This window comes from Tenrec ecaudatus, chromosome 4, assembly GCF_050624435.1.
Source record: "Tenrec ecaudatus isolate mTenEca1 chromosome 4, mTenEca1.hap1, whole genome shotgun sequence".
NCBI classification, from domain to species: domain Eukaryota; kingdom Metazoa; phylum Chordata; class Mammalia; order Afrosoricida; family Tenrecidae; genus Tenrec; species Tenrec ecaudatus.
The window spans coordinates 120,706,001-120,731,915 of NC_134533.1; the positions used below are offsets into that span (position 1 = coordinate 120,706,001).

General features: G+C 42.3%; 1 protein-coding gene across 1 annotated transcript in view; it reads left to right on the forward strand.

Annotated features, from left to right (window-relative positions):
- TBCEL (tubulin folding cofactor E like) overlaps positions 1-25,442 on the forward strand; it is an 82,365-nt gene extending 56,923 nt beyond the window's left edge. Inside the window, exon 8 of the mRNA XM_075546726.1 lies at positions 21,621-25,442. Coding sequence (XP_075402841.1) covers positions 21,621-21,939 — 319 coding nt within the window. The 3' untranslated portion in view covers positions 21,940-25,442. The remainder of the gene's footprint in view (positions 1-21,620) is intronic.
- Positions 25,443-25,915: the final 473 nt, after the last annotated feature.

Sequence of the window (25,915 nt, forward strand, 5' to 3'; positions counted from 1 at the left end):
CAGAAATCAACTTCTTTAGCCAATTTAAGAAAGAAAGGAATTTGGGGTGTGTGGAGGGTAGTGACTGCTGTGGACTCACAGAAGGTTAGAGAATTAGGCCAAGAAAGGATTGATGGGAAGCAAGGAAGCTTTTGGTGTCCCACCACACAAAGGGTATTTCTGCCCTGGCTCATTTCAACAGTCCTCCCAGCTGCTGACCTATTGCCCTCAGACCTTTCCAGCCCTGCTTTCTGCAGTCTCTTACATCTGCTGTGTAATAGCTCTGTCAGGACTTGGACCGCTGCGTTCCTCTCCAAGAGTGAAAGTCTCATTTCCTGCTAGACCTGCTGATGACACCTTCCCATGTTCTAGCTTACGGGGAGGGGGAGGGGGGTGTATCTGCTACTCTTCAGTTTCTATAATAGGACGTGACTCTAACCCCACATGTATTTGGGTTTTTTTCTAAATCAGAAGCATATTTAACATGGACAACCAAGGTTGGCATATATCACTCCAGTAAGCATGTCCGAGAGCTTTTCTTTAAAATGCTCCGGTGGAATTATAGGAGCTTTAATGGTGTAGTGTAGGGGGTTAAGCATTGGGCTGCTAACCTTGCCTGTTCAAACCTACCAGCTGCGTCACAGCAAAATAAGGCTGTCCATTCCTGTAAAGATTTACACTCAGAAACCCTACTCTGTCCTATATGAGCAGCCCTACTGTGTCCTGTATGAGCAGCCCTACTGTGTCCTATATGAGCAGCCCTACTCTGTCCTGTATGAGCAGCCCTACTGTGTCCTATATAAGCAGCCCTACTCTGTCCTGTATGAGCAGCCCTACTGTGTCCTGTATGAGCAGCCCTACTCTGTCCTGTATGAGCAGCCCTACTGTGTCCTGTATGAGCAGCCCTACTCTGTCCTGTATGAGCAGCCCTACTGTGTCCTATATGAGCAGCCCTACTGTGTCCTATATGAGCAGCCCTACTCTGTCCTGTAGGGTTGCTGTGAGTTTGGTTTTGGTGGAATTACCCACTTCTTTTGCAGGTACTTTGAGCCCTCAGACTGTATCAACATCAGGCACTTAAATAAGCACTGTAATAGAATGAAGGCGTACTGAAAAAGGCATAGGAATTTGTCTTCATCTCTGTGAATAATTCAGTATTTCATTCAGAATCACATTTGAGCTTTAATCACCAGGTAAGGTAAAGGTGTTCATTTATTTGGGGACAACATTTCCTTTTCATTTGGCCAGGGAACTTTTGGCAGTGATTACCTTGATTTTCCTATAATTACTGACTTGTGCAACAATCTTCCCTTGGTTTTTTTTTTTTTTTGGTTCCCAAAACAGTTCCTCATTTCATTTTTTGCTGTATAGCATCAGTTAAATATGCCTAACTCTACTCAGCATGAACGTAAATAAGAAGCATTAGCTAAAAGGTCTTTGAGGGCAAGTATACAAATACAAGGGGCTTTCCAAAAGTTTCTGGGAAAATTCCGTTAGCTACTAATTCTATTTTTCCACAAAGTTTGAAGCCCCTCATACAGAATCATAATCAGCTGGATGCCCTTGCTGGTGGCGGATTTACTTTGGGTGAGTCAGTCGGGTTATTCACACAGAGCTGACTCCGTGTGATTAATCATATTGGAGGCATAAAACTTTAAGATAATACAGAGATGTACTCGCTCTATTTTCTTTTCCCAGAATAAAATAAAGCTCTAGTTACCTGAACAGAATAAAAGGTTTAGGGGGCAAATGGAAGACATACTTATTAAGAGTTTTGTGATTTCTTCCAGGTGCTCAGTTATCCTTTTTATTATCTCTGTTAGGTAAACTAGGAGCTTAGCCCTTCTATTTATTTGTGGACATTTATGGTACAAACAGGCTAACACAAAAACTATGCAGTAGGCCATGTATTTCATGTTTATTTACATTGTGAAATAACAGAAGAGGAAAATTTGTTGCTTTCAGATTCTTAGCCATTAAACAACATATTGTTTGTGTCTGCAGTCAATAGACTCTTTCTGTTAAAGTTTCCATCTGTGCCTTGTCTCTTAGTAGCTGGCACTGCAGTGGTATGTTCTTTCAAAATTAGTTGTGTGTGTCGCAGGTGGCTGAAAAGATGTCCTCACTCGGCTGGTCATATTTCAATTATTAAACTCTCTTGTCTTACCAGGAGAACTTCTAGGAAATAACTCTAGATCCTAGCCGGGTTTCAGAGGAGAGTTTAATTTATTTACTCAATACCTACTATGAACCTGGAGGAACTACCCAAAACCTAGAGATACAAAGCCAAAAACAGTAGTGTCTACACTCCCAAGAACCTTGCCAGCTAGGCTAAGCTAAGCGGTACATTTCCTTGGCTGGATCTCACTCAGGTTCCCAACCTCTCACATTTGAGTTATCGCGAGATGTAGTATTTTGATTTCTTCTCTTCTATATTCTTACCCTAGATGCTTAAATTCAGTCCTACAGCATTAGATCCCTTCTTATATGCTGCTATCTGCTCAATAGCAGATGTAGAATATATACATCTACTCTGAGCTGCCCCTAAATTTCTGATTAGTATTTTTTTAAACAATTTATTAGGGGCTCATACAACTCTTATCACAGTTCATACATATACATACATCAATTGTATAAAGCACATCTGTACATTCTTTGCCCTAATCATTTCTTTTCTCTTTTCTTTTTTTACATTTTATTAGGGACTCATACAACTCTTATCACCATCCATACATATACATACATCAATTGTACAAAGCACATCCGTACATTCCCTGCCCCACTGATGAGTATTTTTAACTGCCCAGTTGACATCTTGATCGGGGGTCTAAACTGTATGCCAAACAGAACTGTGGATTCGCCCTGTCGCCGCTACTTACCCTTCTTTCGTCCGAACGTTGCCCCACCTCCATTCACCTCTCTAGTTATTAGCAAACACTGGAGTCATCCTTGAATTCTTCCTTCCACACCTCATCTAAGAGGGGGCTTTAACAAGTTGGTGGAAACTTATATTCTTTTAATTCCATGTTTCTGTGAACGTTTTAAAGCTCATCGTCTAGCTCATCTATTATTTCTGTCAGTTTTACTTTAAAACATAGAGAATCTGGCTACAGCTCACCACCATTTACTTTAGTCTTTCCTCAAGGAGTCTTGCTCAGGGTTCATCAAGGGGCCCTGGTGGCATCGTGGGTGCGCATGGGGCTGCGATCCTCAAGGTTGGGTTGGAGACCACTACATGCTCCTATGGAGAACAGACGAGGCTTTGTAGTCCCTTAAAGAGACACAATCTCAACTCACAGGGCCACAATGAGTCGGCATCAGCTCAGTGGCAGTGGGTTAGATACTGTTTTTTTAAGCCTTCATCCACTCTTACCTTTATTATAGCAGCCTAACTTGTCTCCCAGAATTCACCTTTTCTTTTCAATAGTCTGTTTTCCACCTTGCAGACAGTTTAAGAAGTAGGTCATATACTTCCATTCCTCAAACATATTCCATCAAGCATACTCTCACTCAGGCCTTTGCATTACTGCTCCCCCCCCCCCACACACACACCCTCTCTTTGGAGTGCCCCACGCCATCTTCCTTGACTCCTCACTAACATCGCACCAGAATTATGGTGCTTCCCCTGATGCTGCTGCTGAATGGCTGAGAACCTTCTGCAGCTAGAAATAGTGTTATTCACTTCTGAGAACCTGATGTAGCTGTCTGTCTTCCCCCCGGAGCTGGGATCTTTGAATCGTAAGTGTGGACTTTTTATGTTGGTAGGTGTTGTGGTGGTGATATTCTTACCACAAATGGCGGGGTTGAGGTGAGCAGAGACCTGTCCTGTTTTGTACCTTCCTGTATCATCAATTTTACCTTCCTGTATCATCAATTCCTCAGAATACAGTCACTTCAATGTCTACTAAAATGATTACGTATTTATGTTATACTCTGGGAGTATGAAGGAGAGGGGTATTTAGCTTTGCTGGAAGAGATGATACATTCTAGAAAATCCTTGAGTTTATCTGCTAGGGGTGAGGGGAGGATATTCCTGACAGCTATGAGTAACACGGGAATTTAAAGGCACGGAGGTACGAGATGGCTCCTGAAGTATAATCAACTACCACAACCTGACTCAGTGTAAAGTAGCGAGCAGGGCATGGAGGCAGATAATGCTGAGGAGGGAGGAAGGGAGGAGCTTTTTCGGGCAGACCTTGGCATGGCATACTGAGAGAATTGAATTTTATCTTGTTGGTATTCAGAAATCACTGAAGCACAAATGTTCCCAGTGAGGAAGTTACATGATCAGATTATATTGAAGAGACACTGAGACCGACCTGGAGACCTAATCAAAGCTGAGCCTTTAGTAAAGGAGGCTGTGCTTCGTGGAGATCACGTGTGCCTTCTTAGGGAGGCACACACGTCAGGGCTAAGTTTCACTGGAGAGTTTGAAGTAGTGCTCAGAAAAAACACTGTGAAGTTCTCCTTTGTTCTGATATGTACAGCCCCGGTTCCTCCGAGTAGATCACAGGGAACTGGTGATACAGTGGCTAAAGTGCTCCACTGCTGGTTAAATGGAGCAGCCACTCTGTAGGTGAAAGGTGTGGCAGGCTGCCTTTCTAAAGATGTGCAGTTCTGGAAAGCAGTGTAGATAGAGTAGCTCTGAATTGGGAAATAACTCTGTGGCAGTGGTTTGGTTTGGTTTTGGAATTCTTATAGGGCAGGTCAGAATTGACTCAGGCGGCAGATTTTTGCTTAGATCGTGTTGTGTAAGTAGCAGGAGTCTTTGCAGGACACAGGGAGCCCTGGTAGTGCCTTGGACTGACCCTGGGCTGCTAGGTGCAAAGTCTATTACTCAAACCCACTTCACAGGAGAAAGATGAGACTGACAATCTCAGAAGCCCTCCGGAGCAGTTCTCCTCTGTCCCACAAAGTTGCCCTGAGTTGGAATTGACTGGGCAGTGGAAGTTAGGTCTGCACAGCACAGCTAAGCGCTTCACTACCATCCACAAGGTAGACATTTCGAACCTATTTAAGGGCACAGAATGATCACCATCTTGCAAGTCCTTTGAGTTCTGCTTGTCACACATGGGGTTGCCATGACTTGGAACTGACTTGATGGGACGTAATGATAATATTAAAGAGAAGATACCTTCACCTTTAAGAATTGTGCTCACATGTAATATTTTTGTTTCAGGTGTCTATTCATGTTGCCGGTACTTACAGTTTGTGTTTACTTTGTGTTTGCATCATTTCCATTTCTCCAGAGTTACTGAGTCTGACTTGCTGCTTTTCTATTTATCTGTTACACTGTCCTTTCCAGGTAGTTTTACAGACAGCAGAGAAAACTCAGCTGTGGCTCTCTCAGAATCAACACGTGCGTCCTTGAGGGTCACTGCTTTTGGAATATGTTAGGGGTGTGGATTCAGTGCTTTCTTGCTTTTGGAATATGTTAGGGGCATGGATTCATTGGTTTGGGGTGTCTCCTATGTTCATACTTTACCATGTTGCTTTTTACAAAGAAGCATCCTAAGAGACAAAGCCCCAGTAAACGTGAGAGAAGGGGGAAACGCTACTGTTGTCAGAAACTGGGTGGCAAACCTGTAAATAGTTTTTTTTTAAAAAAAGACTTTTCTCCACCTTTACTCTTCTTTGGTCTTTCACTTTCTTTTTGTCCCAAGAAATCCCTAGCCCATGCTCTGGGACATCCTTATTTATGCAGTAAAAGATTTATATTAGAAATTCCTTAAATACTCATTTACTTGTCCTTGGAGGTATGCTTTTGAAATAGGAAGAGTGTTTTTTCTGGCTTAAGAAATGGCTTTGCTGAATAGAACTGATTGTATCTTCATGTCATTGTACGAGCAGGGCAGCAGCCTGCATCTGGACACCACCCCCGGTGAAGGCTTACTTTGTCTCGGATGCTGGAGAAATCTAAGTGTGCTGGGTCCCTTACCTCATATTCCTTCCACACAGAAGGCCTGCTGTTGTGAAGGAACATTCCTGCATTTGACAGGAGTCTCCTGGGGTTCTCCATATTGCCAGGCTCCATCATCCTCTGACAGGGGCAGTGACACAGCACTACTCACATGAAACCCTGAGTCTCGGGAGGAACAAAAGGGGCATTCTCCCTAGTGGACCATGGAGCGCCTCTGAAATGTTAGCTTCCCCCTGTAGCTCACAACCTTTGTCATTCCAATTACCTTGGACTCTATTTTGACTTCTTGCCACTTTCCCAGCCCAGCAGAAGATAGGCTATCCCTCCAATCTTGATCGAAGTTTTATATGAGAATTTGAATATGTGTGCAAAGAAAGGGATAATGAGATTCAGCCCTCCCAAATCATGTTCTTGGATGGAGTTATCTTTGTTACCCGAACTTTTGTTTCAGCCAGGTAGAGAGCCAATATTATCCTGTTTTTCAGATTTAAAAATCTATATTAAAAATAATAAACACATAGTTTACTCAGTCTTCCTATATATCATAGAGGATATCTTTCCATTTAATTCTAAGTGCTATGTCATTAATAATGCTTTCTGATTATCCCCAAAAGACCTTAGTATCTATGTAACGTTTGTTAGGCACCTAATACATGTAGTTGCTGTTTATTTTAAATAGCAAATATAAATGTTAAAATGTAAGCTTTTCCCCGTTGCTGTTGCCTGACTCATCGCGACCCCGTGTGCAGGAGAGCAAAGCACTGGCTGCTCTGGCATCGGCCGAACGTTCATTGCTGTGTCCCAGTCACCCACCGTGTCACCGGGTCCTCCTGCTTTTCAGACCTTCTGGTTTCCAAGCATGAGGTCCTCTTCCAAGAACTGGTCCCTCCTGGACACTGGTTTCTGATTGGCCGTTGTTGGCTTTAGAGGAATGCTGTTCATTTATGATGTTAGTCATCAATTATTATTTTCTCTGTCTTGAATAACTAGTAGACAGTAACGCTGGAAAGAATTTTATACCTCCTTTTTCTCTTTTTGTTGGATAAGCTCCCCAGTATACTGTTCACAATGAAGAATGAAAGAGGGTACCTCTATCTTGTCTGTATCTTTAAAAGAAACGGCTCTAAAGTTACAGTGTGAGGCATTTGGATTTGTAGTGTGACCTTTATGGTAGGTTTTGACTGGTGCCAGCCATCAGGCTAGAACACCCCCTTTCTAGTCCCATTTTTCTAAGTGTTCTTGATCATGATTGAATTGAATTTTATCAGTTGTTCTTTCTGTATTTTCTGCTGTTAATCTTTTTTATCATTTTATTAGGGGCTCATACAACTCTTATCACAATCCATACATACATCAGTTGTATAAAGCACATTTGTATATTCATTGCCCTCATCATTCTCAAAACATTTGCTCTCCACTTAAGCCCCTGGCATCAGCTCCTCTTTTATCCCCTCCCTCCCCACTCCCCCCTCCTCATGAACCCTTGATTGTTTATAAATTATTATTTTGTCATATCTTGCCCTGTCCGATGTCTCCCTTCACCCACTTTTCTGTGGTCCAGCCCCCAGAGAGAAGGTTATATTAGATCCTTGTAATTGATTCCCCCTTTCCACCCCACCCTCCTTCCACCCTCCCAGTATGGCCACTCTCACCACTGGTCCTGAAGGGATCATCCGCACTGGATTCCCTGTGTTTCCAGTTCCTATCTGTGCCTCTGGTCTAGCCATGTTTGTAAGGTAGAATTGGGATCATGAAAGTGAGGGTGGGGAAGCATTTAGGAGCTAGCGGAAAGTTGTATGTTTCATTGCACTGCACCCTGACTGACTCATGTCCTCCCCGCAACTCTTCTGTAAGGGGATGTCCAGTTGCCTACAAATGGGCTTTGGGTGACCACTCTGATCTCCCCCTCATTCACAATGATATCCTTTTTTTGTTCTGATGCTGGCTGATACCTGATCCCTTTGACACCTTCTGATCGCACAGGCTGGTGTGCTTCTTCCATGTGGGCTTTGTTGCTTCTGAGCTAGATGACTGACCGCTTGTTTACCTTCAAGCCTTCAAGACCCCAGACGCTATATCTTTTGATAACTTGGCAACATCAGCTTTGTTCACCACATTTGCTTATGCACACATTTGTCTTCAGTGCTTGTATCAGGGAGGTGAGCACACAATGATATGATTTTTTTGTTCTTTGATGCTTGATAACTGATCCCTTAAGCACCTCGTGATCACACAGGCTGGTGTGCTTCTTTCATGTGGGCTTTGTTGCTTCTTAGGTAGATGGCCGCTTGTTTACCTTCATACCTTTAAGACCCCAGATGCTATATCTTTTGATAGCCGGGCACCATCAGCTTTCTTCACCACATTTGCTTATGCACCCATTTGTGAGATCGTATTGGGGAGGTGAGCACACAATGATTTGATTTTTTTGTTGTTGTTCTTTGATGCCCGATAACTGATCCCTTCAGCACCTCATGATCATGCAGGCTGGTGCCTGCACCCTCACTTCTAATCCCTTCAACCACTAATCTTGTCTTTATTTCTAAATTTTTATTACTTAAAAAAGATTAAAGAAATGAAATCATATATAATGAAACCCAATTTAAAAATTATTTTTCCCTTGGTTCCTTGGCTTTTAGGTCTGTTCCTTCCGTGTGTTATTTGGAGTGCTGATTCAGAATATTGTGTTGGATAACGTCTTAGATATGATGTCCTGCTTTTTTCAGCTATAAATATACTAATTTATTAATTTATCATCCTAGTTTTAAATATGAGAAGAGACCCACAAATCACAGGACAAGACAAAAAAGTATTTGAAAATAATTAAGTATTAAAGGATTTCCAAGGGAAGCTGTCTATGGACCCCTGATGGCTAGTTGATTAAGCATTGAGCTGCCAATCATAAGGTCCGTGGTTTGAACCCACCAGTCACTCCTCAGCCTTTAAAAGATTTAAAGCTGTGGAAACCCAAAAGGGCAGCTCTTCTCTGTCCTATGTTGTCACTATGAGTTAGAATCAAGTAGATGGCAGATATTTCTTTTTGTTATGGGAAGCTGAGCAATATATACAGAGACTACAAGTTGGATACTGCAAAGCCAGAACACAGATTGAGAAGATTGGAAAATCCAAATGAAAATGGAAAAGGAACATTTATGGAAGGATATGAGGACAATTTAGAGTGTTGAAAATTAAAGATTTGATAGCAATTTTGATAAGAAATTATAAATTGTTGAAAATCTAATTTTCATCAAATCATACAATATACATTTCAGAACACATTTTAATATATAAAAGTAAATGGAAAATTCATGTGAAATGTTACAGAGTGAGGTTAATTAGAAGGTTCTTTTATAGAAAAAAATTAACTCTTAGTAGTTCCTGTGCATAGGTGGGGAAGTTGTGCTATCCTATTAAAAAATTAGAACATTTTAATTTTAATAAAGGAGAACTATGACAGATCCCCTTTAGCCTTATAATATTTTAATCTCTTTTTTTGTACCAAACTCACTACTAATCTGTCTATTCTGACTCATCTCCACTCCAGAAGATAGAGCATAACATCTCTTGTGTGATTTTGAATGCTTTGTGGGACAGAAAAGCTCCTCTTGTGCAGAGCCACCGGTAGGCTCGAAAAGCTGAGCTGACCTGTGGTTAGCAGTCAGACACATAACCCATTATGCTTTCGGGCTTCTTATTAATTGCATAGTAACTCTTATTTCTGGCCTTTTCTTTTTTAAGATAATAAATTGAAACTGCCTGCTACTCCATTCCTAATAAAGATGAAGTGATACCAGAGGAGAATTCCAAGTTCATGTAATTTGTGTTGTTCAAACATGTCTTTGGATCAAAGGGGAAACCATGTGAAGTATAACTTGATCTAACTATTTAGTACAACACGAAATTACTACTTTAAGTTTAAACAAGCATGCACTTCTATCTCAAGCTAGCTAACACTACATTAAAATATCCTGATTTTTTATGGGCAAGCAGAGTGAAGAGAGTAGTATATGGAATATTTTCTGTATCTCAAAAACTAGAGCTGCACTGAAGACAAAATGGGTGCATAAGCAAATGTGGTGAAGAAAGCTGATGGTGTCCGGCTATCAAAAGATAGAGCGAATGGGATCTTAAAGGCTTGAAGTGAAATAAGCGGCCATCTAACTGAAAAGTAACAAAGCCCACATGGAAGAAGCATACCAGCCCATGTGATCATGAGGTGTCAATGGGATCAGGTATCAGGCATCAAAGACCCAGAACAAAAAATCATATCAATGTGAATGAGGGGGAGTTCAGAGTAGAGACTCAAGGCCCATCTGTAGACAATTGGACATTCCCTCACAGATGGGTCACAAGGCAGTCAAGGTGCAGTATACCACCAATGAAACATACGACTTGCCTCTAGTTATTTAATACCCCCATCATGTCCTCAGTTCTACCTTATAAATCTAGCTAGACCAAAGGATGTACACTGTGTACAGATCAGAGCTGGAAGCACAGGGAATCCAGGACAGATAATCCCCTCAGGACCAATAATAAGAGTAGAGATACCAGGAGGGGACAGGGAAGGTGAGGAGAGAAAGGGGGAACTGATCACAATGATCTACATATAACATCCCCCCAGGGTAAAGACAACAGAAAAATAGGTGAAGGGAGACATTGGTCAGTGTAAGACATGGAAAAAAATTTTTCTAAATGATCAAAGGTTCATGAGGGGGGAAAATGAGCTGATACCAAGGGTTCAAGTGGAAAGAAAATGTTTTGAAAATGATGATGGCAACAAATGTGCTTGACACCAAATGGATGTATGTATCGGTTGTGGTAAGAGCTATATGTGGCCCCAATGAAGTGATTTAAAATTTTTTTCTTAAAAAAAAAAACACTAGAGCTGACAGGGGGAAACTGCCGTTTTTTGAATCGGCAAGTCAAATACACCTAGAAACAAGCCTAACATTTGAGGCACCCAAATGTGTTTTGGTTGTGACAAACTATAGTCTTTGGGAATTCAGTTTTTTTTACTCATGATAATTCTTTTAAGATTCATCTAAATTGTTGTGAATATCAATAGTTTATTCCTTTTTTTTTACTGGAAAGATTCTACCACAGTGTATGTAACCATTCACCTGTTTAAGGACATCTGGGCTGGTTCGCATTTTAGGCTATTACAAATAAATTTTCTCTGAACACTTATGTACAGATTTTATATGAGTATATATGTGATTTCTGAATTGTATAGTAATTACAAATATGGCTTTTTATCTATGTTGACTTTTGATAAAACTTAAAGCAAAGATGATTTCATGACTCCAGCCTTTCTTTATGTGGAAAATATAAAAATTAGCTGAAGATATTCAAACTGTATGAGAGATAAAAACTAATTCTATAAAACAAACCAAACCCCCAGCTTAACTCCCATCAGGTTGATTCTGACTCCTAGTAACCCGACAGGGCAGAGTTCGAACTGCCCCTTTGGCCTTCTGAGACTAATTCTTTATGGGATCAGATAATGCTGTTGGGTTTGAACTGCTGACCTTGTAGTTAGCAGCCCAACACATTATCCAATACGCCACCACGGCTCAGATACAGACGCTTGAATCATGTGAGAAACTTGTGGCTTCAGCTTCGTAAGCAGTTGAGATGCGTTAGGGAAGGTGCTGTGTTGGTGCCGTGGGAGGTGCCGTTGAGTAGGCTCTGGCGACTGTGGCCCTCTCTGTACAACAGATGGAAACACCACCCACTCCACCACCTTCTCAATTGCTCTCTCTGTGAAGCCCACCGGGAAGAGAATATAGAGGTACTTTTTGAGTTTTTTAAAAAGAATAGTTTTAAAAAGAAAAATGAAAGCCCCTGCATAGAGTTTGAAAGAGAACATTTGGAATGTAGGACAGCTAGTCTGATACCAGAAGAAGAGAGTTTCTAGTATAATGCTCACTACGCCAGCCAGCGGTTAAGACAATGAGCGCTATGGGGGGCAGGTAGTCTGGGAGTAAGACCTGAGTTTTAATTTCCACATTTCCTTTTAGTAGTCATGAGGCTTTGTGTGTTAACACGAACTGGACTTCAATTACGCGAGTTAGAAACTGTAGTAGATGATCTCTATAAAGCCCCTGCCATCTCTAAAATATGATTCTTATTATTTACATAGAGAGGGTCTTCGTGACTTTGAGAGAACCGTTTGAGTAGAGTGTAAAAGCCTACTCATAGGATGTTAAGGAGATTTCTTTTATTTGTTTCATGATACCAAAATGAGAGAAAGTCTACCATGAAGCAAGAGAGATTACATAGCAATCATCAGATGTTTGACATACACTAATGAATCCTTCATAATACCTTGGGAGACAAAACGTCAACTCAATATATGTGTCCTTAAGAGTTTTACTTCAGTGACCTGGTTCAACCAAGTGAACCAACGGGTTTTTCATATTTTACTTGTTGCATCACTTAAACAGGATATTTGGGGGGAGGGGAGGGTGGTAAACTAGAGGATATGTTAGTCATTCATGGATACTCACCACTCTAGTACTCGCTCTCCATTTGTATATACTAAAGAAGAATTGGCGACAGCCGACATCCAGAATCTTACCCTTGTACAAATGTCTGCTGGCCTTTGATGAGTAGTAGTCATCAAATCCTAAGAGGGAAAAATGTCAGTTTTAAGAGTGCGACATGCGGAAATTAATACTCATGATGACACAAAATAAGGTTGAAAAGTTATAAAGGAACCAGAACATGAAAAGCCTTTTATATTACTGTATTAATTTCCTATCACTGCTGTATCAAGTTACCATAAATTTGGTGACTTAAGACATTTATTATCTCACAGTGTCTGTAGGTCAGAGTCTGGGGACAGCATGACTCAGGTGGAGTATCTGCGTAGTTTCACAAGACTGAAACCAAGGTTTCAACAGGATTTAAGTTTCTTATTGGAGACTGGAAAAGAATCACCTTGCAGGCTCATTCAATGTGGTAGCAGAATTCTGTTACTTTTTAAGATTTTCATGTTGCCTCCTCCATCTTCGAGCATCATTGTCTCCTTTTGCTTTTTGTCACCCTGACTTCTGCCTCCGGTTGGAGAAATTGCTTCCAAGTGATATTTTAAGGCCAGCTCTGATGACAACCCCCTCCCTCCCCCCCTTTTACGGTCAGCTTAAACAAATAACGAGAAAATCAAATAAATGAATCTTGAGGCTAATAACTGGAAAACAGTCATGAAGCTAAAATCCAGCCTACGACAGTCACATTCAACAGTTGGGCCTTTGTTGTGGTGGGAATTCTGTGATTTTCAGTAGAGAAGGGATGGGATCAAAACTTTGTAACAATTGCTTTGACTACAAAAGGAGGGCTTGGGGCTTCCCTGAAGTCATGGAAAACCAATTGCAAGAGTATTTGGGGGATTCAGTTACACTGTAGCTATTCAAGAGAGCAAGCTTTAATACAGAGAATTAGATGCTTTCAAGATCTTTGAAAGGGCTAGAGGAGCCAGATTCCAGAGAGCTGCCTCCAGAACGCTGACCCACAGTACACTAAAACTAGCCCACCTTTGCCAGATCCTAAGGAGAGACTCAGGAAGCTGCTGTCCCTGGTGCTGGATCACCCCTCCCCCTCCCCCAATTTAGGCAGAATCTGGAGAGCAGCGAGTGGCTGCCCGCAGTGCTGGCTCCAGGAACACCGCTTTTGAACTGCAGTGGGTCATTAGGAAGCTGGTCCCCAAGCTATTCCAACAACATGTTTGCCAGGTTCATGGCCTCTCCCAAATCTGAATATGATGAACAGAAGGTAAAAATCTCTTCTGTAAATTGGGAATGTTGGTTTCTGCTTCCCAGTCATTGCAGTACAGAAAGATAACCCAGAAACAAGTTGGAGCAGATATGACGGAGCCCATCTAGTGTATTCATCCACCGAAAGCTGTAGCAATCCAGAGTATTCATGATAGTGGCTTGAATTTACAAGGCAAGTGGGCAAGAGCAATGCAGGCAGATTCCTGAGATATTTAGAAAGAAGAAATAATAAGACATTGTATTTGGTTGACTTCCAGTTTCTGACTGTGGTAGTTGGGTAGTTTCTGGTACCATTAACTGAGATAAGAAAGACTAGATGAAAAGATGGCTGGAGAAGGGCAGAATTATTTTTGCACATTCTGATTTTGAGAGAAGGGACCTCCCAAGTATCCCAATTTGTAGGTCATTTACTAAGTAGCTAGCCCTTACTATTTATAGCAAATAGGCTAGGGTCTGCATGTGAGTTATAATCTCATGTGCAAGTATGTCCATGTGTTCATAGTTGAGATTAATTCAGATGGTTATAAAGTCTAGTGTTATACCACTCATGTCATAAGCTTACTAATTGTATAATGACTTTCAGGTAGGAAAAGTATCAATTTTATAATTCTGTGGCCACTGTTAAACCAAAAACAACCAAATCTGTTGCCCTGAAGTTGATTCTGACTCATAGACAAAATAGACCAGCCTGATAGTGTTTGTATGGAAGGAAGACCACCTCATCTTTCTCCTGTGGAGCAACTGGTGGATTCAAACCACCAACCTTTCCGTTGAAGCCAAGTACTTTAACCAGTGCACCCCCAGGTACCTGTGACAACTGTGAGCATCCTTCATTTCTTTCAATCATCTGAGGTGAGAGCGTAACTGCGAACCAGTTTCCATCATTCTTCATCCTCTGGGTAGGATTTAGAATCTTTAATCTCTGGCTACCCAGCAATACTGTGCCAAGCACAACTGCCAACAAAGGCATGTCATAGGCATCTTCCACTGCTGTGCCCTTCTACTGCAGGAAGAAACACATGGTCAATGTCAGTGGAATTGTTACCTTGGGCTAGTATGTGCTGATGAGTGTTCAGGCATGAGGTCATCAGGCATCTGTGCTAATTAATTAATCTTTCAGTAGATATCAGTTATGGCTTGATATCAGAGAAGTGACATTTGTCTACATAAGTCACAAACAACAATGGCATTACTGTTTTATAAAACATGATGCAAGTTCATTATTAAAATTATTAAAGCACACCAAAAAGTAGATGGAAAGGAACAACGAAGTCAGAATTCCACTATGCAAAAGAAAGAAACGGACCCAGTGCCTTGGAGAACCCTCATTCCAGAGAGAAATGGATACAGCAGATGGAGTGGGGTGGAGGGATGGAGGAAGGAAGGGACTGGTGGAGTAAGGAGCTTGGCAGGTAGCAAGGGAGCAACAGAGGAAGATAGATGGACAGAAGCAAGCTGTCATCATATAAAACGTGATTTAGAAGAAACGAGCTGCTATTCTAAAGGAGCCCTGAAGTGGCACAGTGCTTAAATGCTTGGCTGCTCATCCCACAAGGATTGGCAGTCCTGAGACACCAGTTGCTCCCAAGAAGAAAGATGTGGCAATGTGCTTCTGTAACCATTTACAAACTTGAAAATCCCCGGGGTTTACTTTCTGACCTACCATGCTACTATGAATCAAAACCAACTCAGCACCGGGTTCAGTTACTTAATAGGAAGAAAAACTTACAACACTGAAATCTAAATGGCAAGCTGAAACTCACATAAATGGGTCTTCAAATGAAAAGATACTTTGTTTCTGGGAGATTTCTTAGGATGAAGAATGTTTTGAAGCCAGAGTTTTTATTTTAATTCTGAATTGTACTTTTAGATCATATTGATCAAACTCCCTGATACAAATATTTCCCCCTTTCCTCCCGCATCCTGATTTCTGTTGATTGTATTATTTTTATAAAGGTGTATAAGGTGCCCCCCCAGCACCCCCCCTCCAGGGTCACAGTTGTTTTGTATTTCAATAGATGCAGGGTTCACCACTAAATCTTTGCTAAGTGGTACTTTCATTTTTGAAGACACACAGGTGCGCGCTCTCCCCTGAATTAGCCCTTCTCTCAGACTACCTGCTGTGGCCTTTCTTCCCGAAGAATCCTAGAGCTAGCTATACTTTGCATTGGTGTGGCCAAGTGATGGTGTCAGTTTGCTCCTCTTGCTTGTCTTGTCAGCTCTTTAATCGCCCATTTTGTCATGCTGTTCGTCATTGGAACTTTTGGTTTATCATTACTTTATTACAGCACTGCACTTTTTACTCTCTGGGTCTTAAAGCATTTGTTTCCATGCTGTCCATTAGGTTTTCAGCGGCTGCTTCCTCCAAAGCGGGCTGGTGGTTCCTCCTTCTTAGTTTGTCCTTAGTCTGGAAACTCCTCTGAAACCTGTTCAGTGTGGGTACTTGCTGGCCCTTGAAACACCAGTGACATAGCTTCTGGCATCACAGCAACATACAAGCCTCCACAGTGTGACAAAACGGCAGACAGGCACAAAAAGATCAAGCACTGCGGCCTTCAGTAGGAATTACAACTCAGTGTGACATCACGATAGAGAAAAGACTGACATCGTCAAGGAGTCTAGTCTGGCTTGCTTGGATCCACATTCACTGCTTAGAGAAGTAGCAGTCAAAAAACCAAATGACACATTGCTTTGAGTAAATTTGCTGCACGGACCTCCTTAGAGTATTGAAAAGCAAGGATGTTACTTTGAGGACTGAAATGTGCACTTGACCCAAGCCATAGTAGTTTCAGTGCCTTCATCTGCATGTGAAAGTTGGACATGGAATAAGGAAGACCAAAGAAGAATCGATGCATTTGCATCGTGGGGCTGGTGCAGAATATCAGAAGTACCATGGACTGCTAAAAGGACACGCAGATCTCTCTTGGAAGAAGTACTTTACCTGACATACTTTGGACAGACTGTCATGAGAGACCATTTCTGGATAAAGAACATGCTTGGTACCATAAGGGGGCGAAGAAGAGGAAGGCCCTCGAGTGGATGGACCCAGTGGCTGTAGCAGGGGACGGGAGCATAGGAGCAGTTGCGAGGATGGTGCAGGACCAGGCAGTGTTCTTTCGATACGCATGGAGGGTTGCTATGAGTTGGAACCAACTGGACAGCACCTAAGAGCATAACAGCATTTGTGGGGGCTCTTCCATGTTTGGCTGATTGGTTGGTTATTCCTTTCAGACTCAGTTCTGCATCTACCATTTGCCTATCATATTTCTCTCTGATTCTTTTTGCTTAGCTGTCATTCTCTGTCATTTCTTGCTTGTGCTTAAAAGTAGGTCCCTCCTTCCAGGTCGTTTTTACTGAAACCTAAACCAGCCCCAAACCCCAATGCCATTGAGTCACGTCCAATTCATAGCAACCTTTTAGTAGGGTTTCTGAGACTAAATCTTTACAAAGACTGTCAATCTGGTGAGTTTGAACTTCCAACTTTGCAGTTAGCAGCCCAATGCCTAACACAGCACCACCAGACCTACCTTTGCTGAAGCATATTGTTTAATGCCATTGCGTTGATTCTGAGTCACAGTGACCTATAGGGCAGAAATAGAGCTGCCTCTGTAAATTTTTGAGACTGTACCTCTTTATAGGGGTTCAAAGAAGAACCAATGACAAAGGGGCCAAGGACATTTAGTAGCCCACGATGCCACCAGGCCTGGCACAGTGTGGCTGCATTCTCCGTGGCCTCTTTGCCATTGGTTGTTCATTTCTTGCTAGGCAAAGCTTGAGAGCCAGGATGTTCCAGTTCTGTCCACTTCCCTTTAATTGTGAAGGAGAACATTTCTTGAATGAGGTTCAGCTTATATTTGACCGTGGTGGGTTATGCTGTGTGTGGTGCACAGCTGCGCTGGCCCTCCAGTTAGCATAGCTTAGGCCCACCGATATCAAGGCCTACTCTAGGAGAGAGGGCTCAGGGAGATACTCTTGGACTTTGAGTTACGTGCTTTCCAGCTTAGAACCTTGGGAAATGTCTGACTGTCGGTTTCCTGTTCGTTTGTCTTTTGTGTTTTGTTTGTCATTCAGTGGGAGCTAGGGGTTTCTGGCCCACAAGGCTCTTTTCCTGGCTGGCTCCTAACCCCATCAGTCTGTGCTGCCCCAGTCTGGGGGGTATGAAGTCAGTACGCTCTGGCTTTTGTCTCCTCACCATCTTCACTCTGATTTCTAGGGGTTGAGTTAGGATCCTCAGTTAGCTTTCATTTCCTTGAATAAGGTTATGGCACAAGATGGTGTCTTCTTTTGGCTGACTGCTGGTGGTGGTTTGTTTGTTCTTTTTAAAAATATTATATTGTTAGCTCAAACCTTGGGAGAAAATTCTGTATGGATTCTGTTTCATGATACGCTGTCTTTTCAAAGAAAAAGATAGATTCCAGCCTCATATTTTCCTACATTGTGTGTGTTAGTAACATAAGCTATAGAATAGTGGGAATTAAATGTCAATATTTATATGTGAAAGAATTTTAATTATTTAATTTTTAACATTTTTACTTATTGTGATAAATATGTATATATGTTGTCTTCCATTGTTGCTTACTATCACCACTACCTATATCTAAAACTTGCTAATCACCCAAACAGAAACTCTGTAAGCAGAATTAAGCAATAAATAACTCTCTGTTCCCTCCCTGCCCCAGTACCTGATAATTTCTAATCTACTTTCTTTCTCCATAAATTTGCCTCTTGTAGATATTACCTGTAAGTGGATCATACTGTATTGATCATTTTGTGTCTGGCTGATTTCGCTTTGCGTAGTCCTTGCAGGGACAGCCACGTTGTAGCGTCTATCACAATGACTGAGTCATCTCCCAGTGGCTGCGTACACCATGTTTTGTTTATTCACCTGCTGGTAACTACCCGGCTCACTTTCCCCTTTGGGCTGTGTTGGAGAATGCTGCAGTGAAGTGGCTTACAGGGCTTTGGTTTCATACCGGGAGGGGCCTGGTGGGTCGTGCGTAATGCCATAGTTAGGTGTTAGAGGAGCCGTTCGACTGTTTGCCCTAGTGGCCGCCCCAGTTTACTTTACACCAGCAGTGTCCTCACTGACACTGATCAGTGTCTGCTTTTTTATCATAACCATCCTAGGATTTGTGAAAGTATATCTAATTATGTTTTGGATTTATGTGTCCCTAATACTTAGTGGCATTCAGCATCATTTGATATGCGTGTGGCTGTTTGTGTGTCATTTTAGAAGAAATGCTACTGTACACATTTGCTTGTTTTCCAGAGTTCTGACAAAGTGTGTAACAGTGTTAGGCAGAGTTTCTCTGGGGGGAGGTGGGCATGTTTGGAACTCTTTTCTCTTTCATTTGGCTGACCAGGGGACTCCCGTTTTTATTTTATTTAATTCTTATAGTTGCCTTATAAAGTAGGAAAGTCAGGAAGGAGTATGTGGCTTCTACTACTGAGGGAAGTGGAATCCAAAGGGATTGAGTCGCCAAGTTAAGACGTGACTTCTGGCTTTAAGATGAGTGCTGTGTTTGTCGTTCTGTTCGTCCATTTGTCATAGCGATCTCTATCCCAAGCACACATATCTTGCTAAAGCTGTTAATGTTTCTATCAATCTTAGTAAGCCATGGATTTAACTGAATCAAAGACAGGGGTGGGGGGAGGGATAATCTTACCCTCTGATCCTGAATTAGTCATTATGTGTTGGCTATAATAAAGCTAACCAAGTTCTGTGTAGCATGGTCCCTTCTCTAGTGTGTCCAAATTGCCCGGCTTCCTCACTAAAGCCAGGCCTAGCGCTTCCAAGGCTGCCAGGAGAGACAATTTTCCCCACGAGAAACTTCACATCAAGAGCCTTATCTTCATCTCTGTAATTAATTTCCCTGCCTTAACCAAGGACTCCATAGCCCCCATTTACCAATGTACTCTTGACACATGGGGGGGGGGGGAGGGCGGGGAAGAGGAGTTGATAACAAGGACTCAAGTAGAAAGAACATGATTTGTTCTTTGATGCTTTGAATATGATAGCAACATATGCACAAATGTGATTAATACAGCTGATGTGTGGATTGTTACAAGAGCTGTAAGAGTCCCCAGTAAAATGATTATATAAAAAATAACATACCCTTGACTCTCTATGTATGTGTTCCTTGTATGTAGCAAAGAGAAGCAGGTATATCTCAAGAAGACATCTTCACCGAGGGAGCTGGATCAGCAGCCAACATGCAATTCGATGTTCTTGTTTTTAAGTTATGGCTCCTTCAGGGCTCAAAAATGGTTGGCTGACTTCTGTTTCTCATCTGTTACCACAGAGCAAGCACGTAGGTTCTGGATGGGGCCTCCTAAAACGCAGGTTTTACAGAGATTGCGCCTCTCTCTCATTGTCTTCATAAGGCCTACCTGTAGTGGGGGGTGGGGGTGGTGGAAGGGGGAACAGATCACAGTGATCTACATATAGCGCCTTCCCTGGGAGACGGACAGCAGAAACGTGGGTGAAGGGAAACATCAGTCAAAGACATGAAAAAATAATAATTTATAAATTATCAAGGGTTTATGAGGGAGGGAGGGAGAAAATGAGCTGATACCAAGGGCTCAAGTAGAAAGAGAATGTTCTGAAAATGATGATGGCAACAAATGTACAAATGTGCTCAACACGATGGATGGATGGATTGTGTTAGAGCTCTATGAGCCCCCAATAAAATGCTTTTTTTTTTAAAAAACCTACCTTTATAGGGTTCACTTTCCTCCCCAGGCCTGTTCAGGTGTATTGATTACCAGCCCTCAGGATGATCCTTGTCAGGTTCTTGTCTCGCTGTGGTTTCAGCAGAGCACCGTGTCATGTGATAACGCTCCTCCAGTTTTTAAAATGTGCTGTGTATGTACTCCCTCTATATGTATGTAGGAGGGGTACCCCCAGACAAACGGAATCCCCCTGCCCCCCAGCTTTGTATTTAGATCTTTTTTACAAAACAACCTATCACCTTCAACGTACTCTCCATACCTTTGTCAAATCTGTGACTCCATTCTTGGAAACCCTTTTCCAGCTCATCTGGTTGGGTGGCTGGCAGCCCCTCCCTCGTATTTGTTTTTGTTTTCACTTCTTCTATGTCCTCAAATTACTTTCGTGTCCCTCTGCATGTGTGGAAACAAAGAGAAGTTGCATGGAGTGAGGTCAGCTGAGTAAGATGTGTGGGGCAAGAGCAGCATGCTGTTATTTTTTTGCCAAAAACTGGTACACTGAGATGGCTGCATGGGCGGGTACATTGTCCTGGTGGCAAAACCAGTCCCCTGTCCACCAGAAATCAGGCCTTTTTTGTCGAACTCTGTTAGGCAATCATTTTAGAACCTCTAAATAGAAAACCTTGATTAACAGTCTGACCTGGTGGAATGTACTACAAGTCGACATTTTGGTCTAGTGGGGAAGTTGATAGATGTCCAGAACTATGTTTGTCATCCATCGACATTTCACTTTTTTTGAAACAAGAAAACAACTTGTTCAATTGACTTGTTTCCATAGGGCTGTCCTTGTAAGCTGTGTTCAAAATCACAACAGTTTCTGCGACATTTTTTCCGGAGCAGGAAACAAAATTTCACAGCCACACACTGTTCTTTTAAATTGGCCATCGCAAAAAATGAGATTCGAGCAAAACTGCTTTAATGAAAAAATTCACTGTGACCAGAGAGAACCTTCCTAGACTGCTGCCTGCACTGAGTTGCACTAACTCAGAATATGTTGCTTGATGTTGACTTAGTGGGAAAAATGCACACTAAGAAAGTTCTGCTCTGCCCAGTGCAATTCCATTTTTGGATATATATATATCTATAGATATAGATATCTCACATGTTTATAGTGGTAAGGGGTGTTAGAATCTGAGAATGATGCTGAAGACTGTTAGGAAGAAGTTCATAATCCTTGTGCTAGTACTTTAAGCTGACATTTTTTTTAATCCATCCAGGTATCATGAACTGATCACAAAGTATGGGAAGTTGGCGCCTTTGGCAGAAGTGGACCTGAGACCCCAGAGCAGTGCAAAAGTAGAAGTCCACTTTAATGATCAAGTGGAGGAAATGAGCATTCGTCTGGACCAAACAGTTGCAGAACTAAAGAAGCAATTAAAAACTCTAGTGCAGTTGCCCCCAAGCAACATGCTTCTCTACTATTTGGACCATGAAGCGCCCTTCGGCCCAGAGGAGATGAAGTACAGCTCCCGGGCCCTGCATTCCTTTGGCATTCGGGATGGGGATAAAATTTTCGTGGAATCCAAAACAAAATAACCTCGGCCGACGCTGCAAAAAACAAAACCACGTAGAAGGACGTCTTTGCTGGGCCTTTGTTTCCAAGGCGGTTTGCTTTAGGGGAGAAGGTGGTTGTGTTTGTTTTGTTTCAGTTGGGGGGTGGGCGGGTTTGTATATTTTTCCTCTTTGATGAGTAGGGGTCTGTTTTTGGTAATTTTTAGTACAGATTTCTTTGGCCAAGGCAACAGAATTGGCCAGTTCTCCACTCCCTGTGCCCTCCACGTGAACGAAACAGCTAAGAAATCACTGACTTCTTAGTGTGTGACTGGGAGTTGCCCACCATCATTTAGATGGACCTGTGAAGGTCGCATGCACAGTACAGCTCTACAGGAAGGGCCAGCACTGCTTGCTCCCATCCGTCTGTTTCTGTTCCCTCTTCCTTCTGTTCCCTTTTGGTTTGTTTGGCTTGTTTTTTTGTGTGTTAACCACTGTTTGCCTAATCTAGCTATACTTAATTTATTTCTCAACAGGTGAAGTTCCTCTTTTCTCCCCTTTGAAGCAGTTTTCAAGTGTTTTAAGCATTCTTTCAACCTGATTCTTATCTCAGGTACACAGTAAGAACCTATGTAATCTGTTAGAATTCTAGAGAAGAGTAGAGGGAGAGGTACGACTCCCAGAAAACTCAGTCACCCTGGACACAGGCCGAGCAGTGTCCATGTGGTTAGTGTCCCCATTTTCATGCTCCTCACATACCACACCAACCATTGCTTCAGGAACATGTCCTATTTCAGACAGGAGTCCCTTTTTTGTTTGTTTCAGTGAGTGTATTTCATCATATGGTTCTTTTTCAGCACTCTAAGCCGTTGGGATAGAAGCCGGACTTTATGGAGAATCCAAGAGAGTAATAGATATCTGTGCCAGGAGGGTTGGAATTAGCCAGTAAACGGTGTGTGTTGAGGGGGGAGGGGCCTGGGGGCCATGGAGGGAGTGTGGCAGCTGCTGCCCAGGCCCACACACTTGAAGCTCTCCCACTCTTGTACTTTTCATTAAAGGTGGGAAATTCGAATCCAGAGACATGGTTCTCAGCTCTTCCTGGGACTTTTATGATGTTGTCTGGACCAGTTATCGTTAATGTTTCCCGTGAGTTGTCCTGATAGAGGAACACTCTGCCTGATCGATCAGTTAAGCATACCCATCAAAACTTCAGAATTACCTGCAAGTCACATGGTTTGCGAAAGCATATAAAGCACTTTTTTTTTCTGTAAAAGCTGTTTCTTGACCTGCTCTGAATTTAGTGGTGGTGGTTCCATTTCTTTGTCAATCATATATAGTCACTTTCTTTAGTATGGACCATTTTTGCCTCTGTTGGCAGGTGGAAAACCCAAGAGATAACTGGGCAGAAGTTGTGCACATGAAGTAATTTTCCAAGAATGTAATTGTTAGTGGGTTGCGTTTGACCTTTTGACTTTTGTTACATGATTCCATGCCCTCTACAGATCCTTTAAATCCAGAAGGCTCAATCCTGGGTTCTTTGCATCTGGAGGGCTGGGTTTTTATTGCTCCTGTTTTATTTCCCAACCACCATAGTGCCAGGTGTTTCTTCTCTGAATGCACTTGAGGTTCATGATCTGTGAAGCCTTTGACTCGGGTCCCCTGGGTCAGGGCTGTGTTCACTGTAACATTCAAGGTGGAAACCAAAGGGTTTGAGAGAGATGAATGAGGCTAATTCTCTTGGCTGCAGACTTTATCTTTCAAATTCATAAAAATGAGCAATGGAGAGCCAGGCTGGGTACAGAGCAGAGTAATTATTTTGCAATCACATTTTCCTGACAGATTTCTGGAATGGGAGGAAAAGTCTAGTGGAAACAAACAGTCCTGGAGATTCAGAGTGTGGGTGCTTTGTGTGTGAGCGCGTGTGAGTGCAGTCAAGCCTGGGAGGGGGTTGTAATTGAGCCCGTTTCTGGGGCCAGCCTGGGAAACAGATGCACTGGTATTTTTTGGAGGTTGTGTGACCCCTGACTGTCCCACTGCAGCAGGCCGAGCAAGCACTTATGTTGTGCTTTATCAGAAGTGGAGAAGTCAGATGGAAAAGATATTTTATATATGGCAAAGTTTTATGAAATGCTTTTTTACTATTAGAGACCTGTTTCTTCTGTTACTATAGAACTCAGTGTTCATCAACTACAGGCGTCCTTCTACTCCACAGCTGCATGTAAGGGGAACTGCTGATTTGATTCAGTGGGTGTGGGTATTTTTAGAACACTGTAATTGATGGCTTTAAAGTTGCTGAATAATTTTTTATTAAGAAAAATCTAATACAATTACAGGCCCTTTCGAGGTAGAGAGCAGCCGAATGAGAAAAGCTGTTTGAGCATGTGTGCTTGTGTATGCACCTGGGTGGCTGAGGAAAGATGCTGCTTTTGAAATAAAAGGGTGAGGTATGGACACTTATAACTAGAATTATTTTTATAACACGCTTAAAAGAAGGAGGGAAGGGAGACCAAGGACCTTTGAATCGTCTCGTGTAACTGATTGGCCACAGCCTGTCTGTATGTATGTTCGCGTTGACTTCACCAGTCAGAGAGAGCACATTGTACTGGCATTTTTAAGGCAGAACACTGCCCTCGCCAGTGTGAGGGGGTCTTTGCTCGAGACACAGAACACAGGATGTAGCTTTTCTAAAACAGACACTTCTCAGACAGGAAAACAGCAAAGAACAAAGGAAGCAAACCCAACCCAACCCAAGGGATCCTTGGCTACCGGAAGTCAAATCAACATTTGAATCATGGAAATGCCCTAAGTGGCTTTAAAGAAAAGCCAACACACAAAGCAATCAGAGGCCTGTGTCTTTTTTCGTTACTGAAAGCGTCTGTCATTTCTGCATGGTAGCCGTAGCACACAATAAAGCAGCAGATAGAATCCCTCTTACTTGTAGAGAACTCTGGGTGCCCATGAAGCCCCAGACTTAACCTGGGCTATGTGTAGTACAGCCCAAAGCTCTCCTGACAAAAATACGAAAGGGGTACTACCCGGTGTTTTCAGCTGCGTTGTGGGGAAGCAGCGTGCGGAACAGAACAGACTTGCTGCTCACACAGGTTGCTCGAGGATCGTCACCACCTGAGGCACGCTGCCAGGAGGTTTTCTAGTGCCCGTTTCAGTTGCAGCTTGGAGGCTGGGGGCATGTGTAACATGAATACTGATAACTAGATTGTTCTAAGTAATGTCATTTGTTTATGAATTTGATTTTCCCCTTCATTTCATGTTGGATTGAAGATGCTAACACGTTGCTGCCAAGAACACCCAGCAGCTTGTCTGTGTTACCAGATGTGTTTCCACAGGTGCTTCCTGAAAATCTATGTCCACTGGAGTGACAGAGAGGGACTGGACTCTCTCAGGCGCTTTACTCGCCACTTGTCTCCTGCAGTTAATGGAAATATATATATTTTTTTTATTTTAGAATATAATTTAAACATGAAGGTCTATTCTTTACACTTTTTATTAATATATATATAATCTTTAAAAAAATTAAAGATCCAAATCCATTCTCTCTTTGTGTTCTGATTTTTTGCTTTCCCTCAGAATTTGGGGTCAAGGTTTCTGTTTATTTTTACATGGCTAAAATTGATGTTGGTTCCAAGGGTGAGTTTTGTGGATGAATGACCTATGAGTACCAACAACAACAACAACAACAACAAATAGACCCACTGCTGCCGTGTACATTCTGACTCAGCAGCCCCACGTTGAGTTTCCAAGGCTGGGAACCTTGATGGAAGCAGACAGCCTCATCTTTCCCCGGCTGAGTTTGGGTTGCAGCCCCAAGGGCCAGCCCAAAGCACCAGTGGGCCACCTTACAAGTAGGGAGTGTAATCAGTTTAGTCCAATTTTGCCAAAGGTTGAAATGAAAATGGCCAAAGAAAGATTCATAGGGAATGTGTTACTGCTTTTTATGTTGGCAAAATGTCATACTCCTAACGTGCTCTCTGTTAGGGCCTTCTGGAGGAAGAGAGCCGACAGG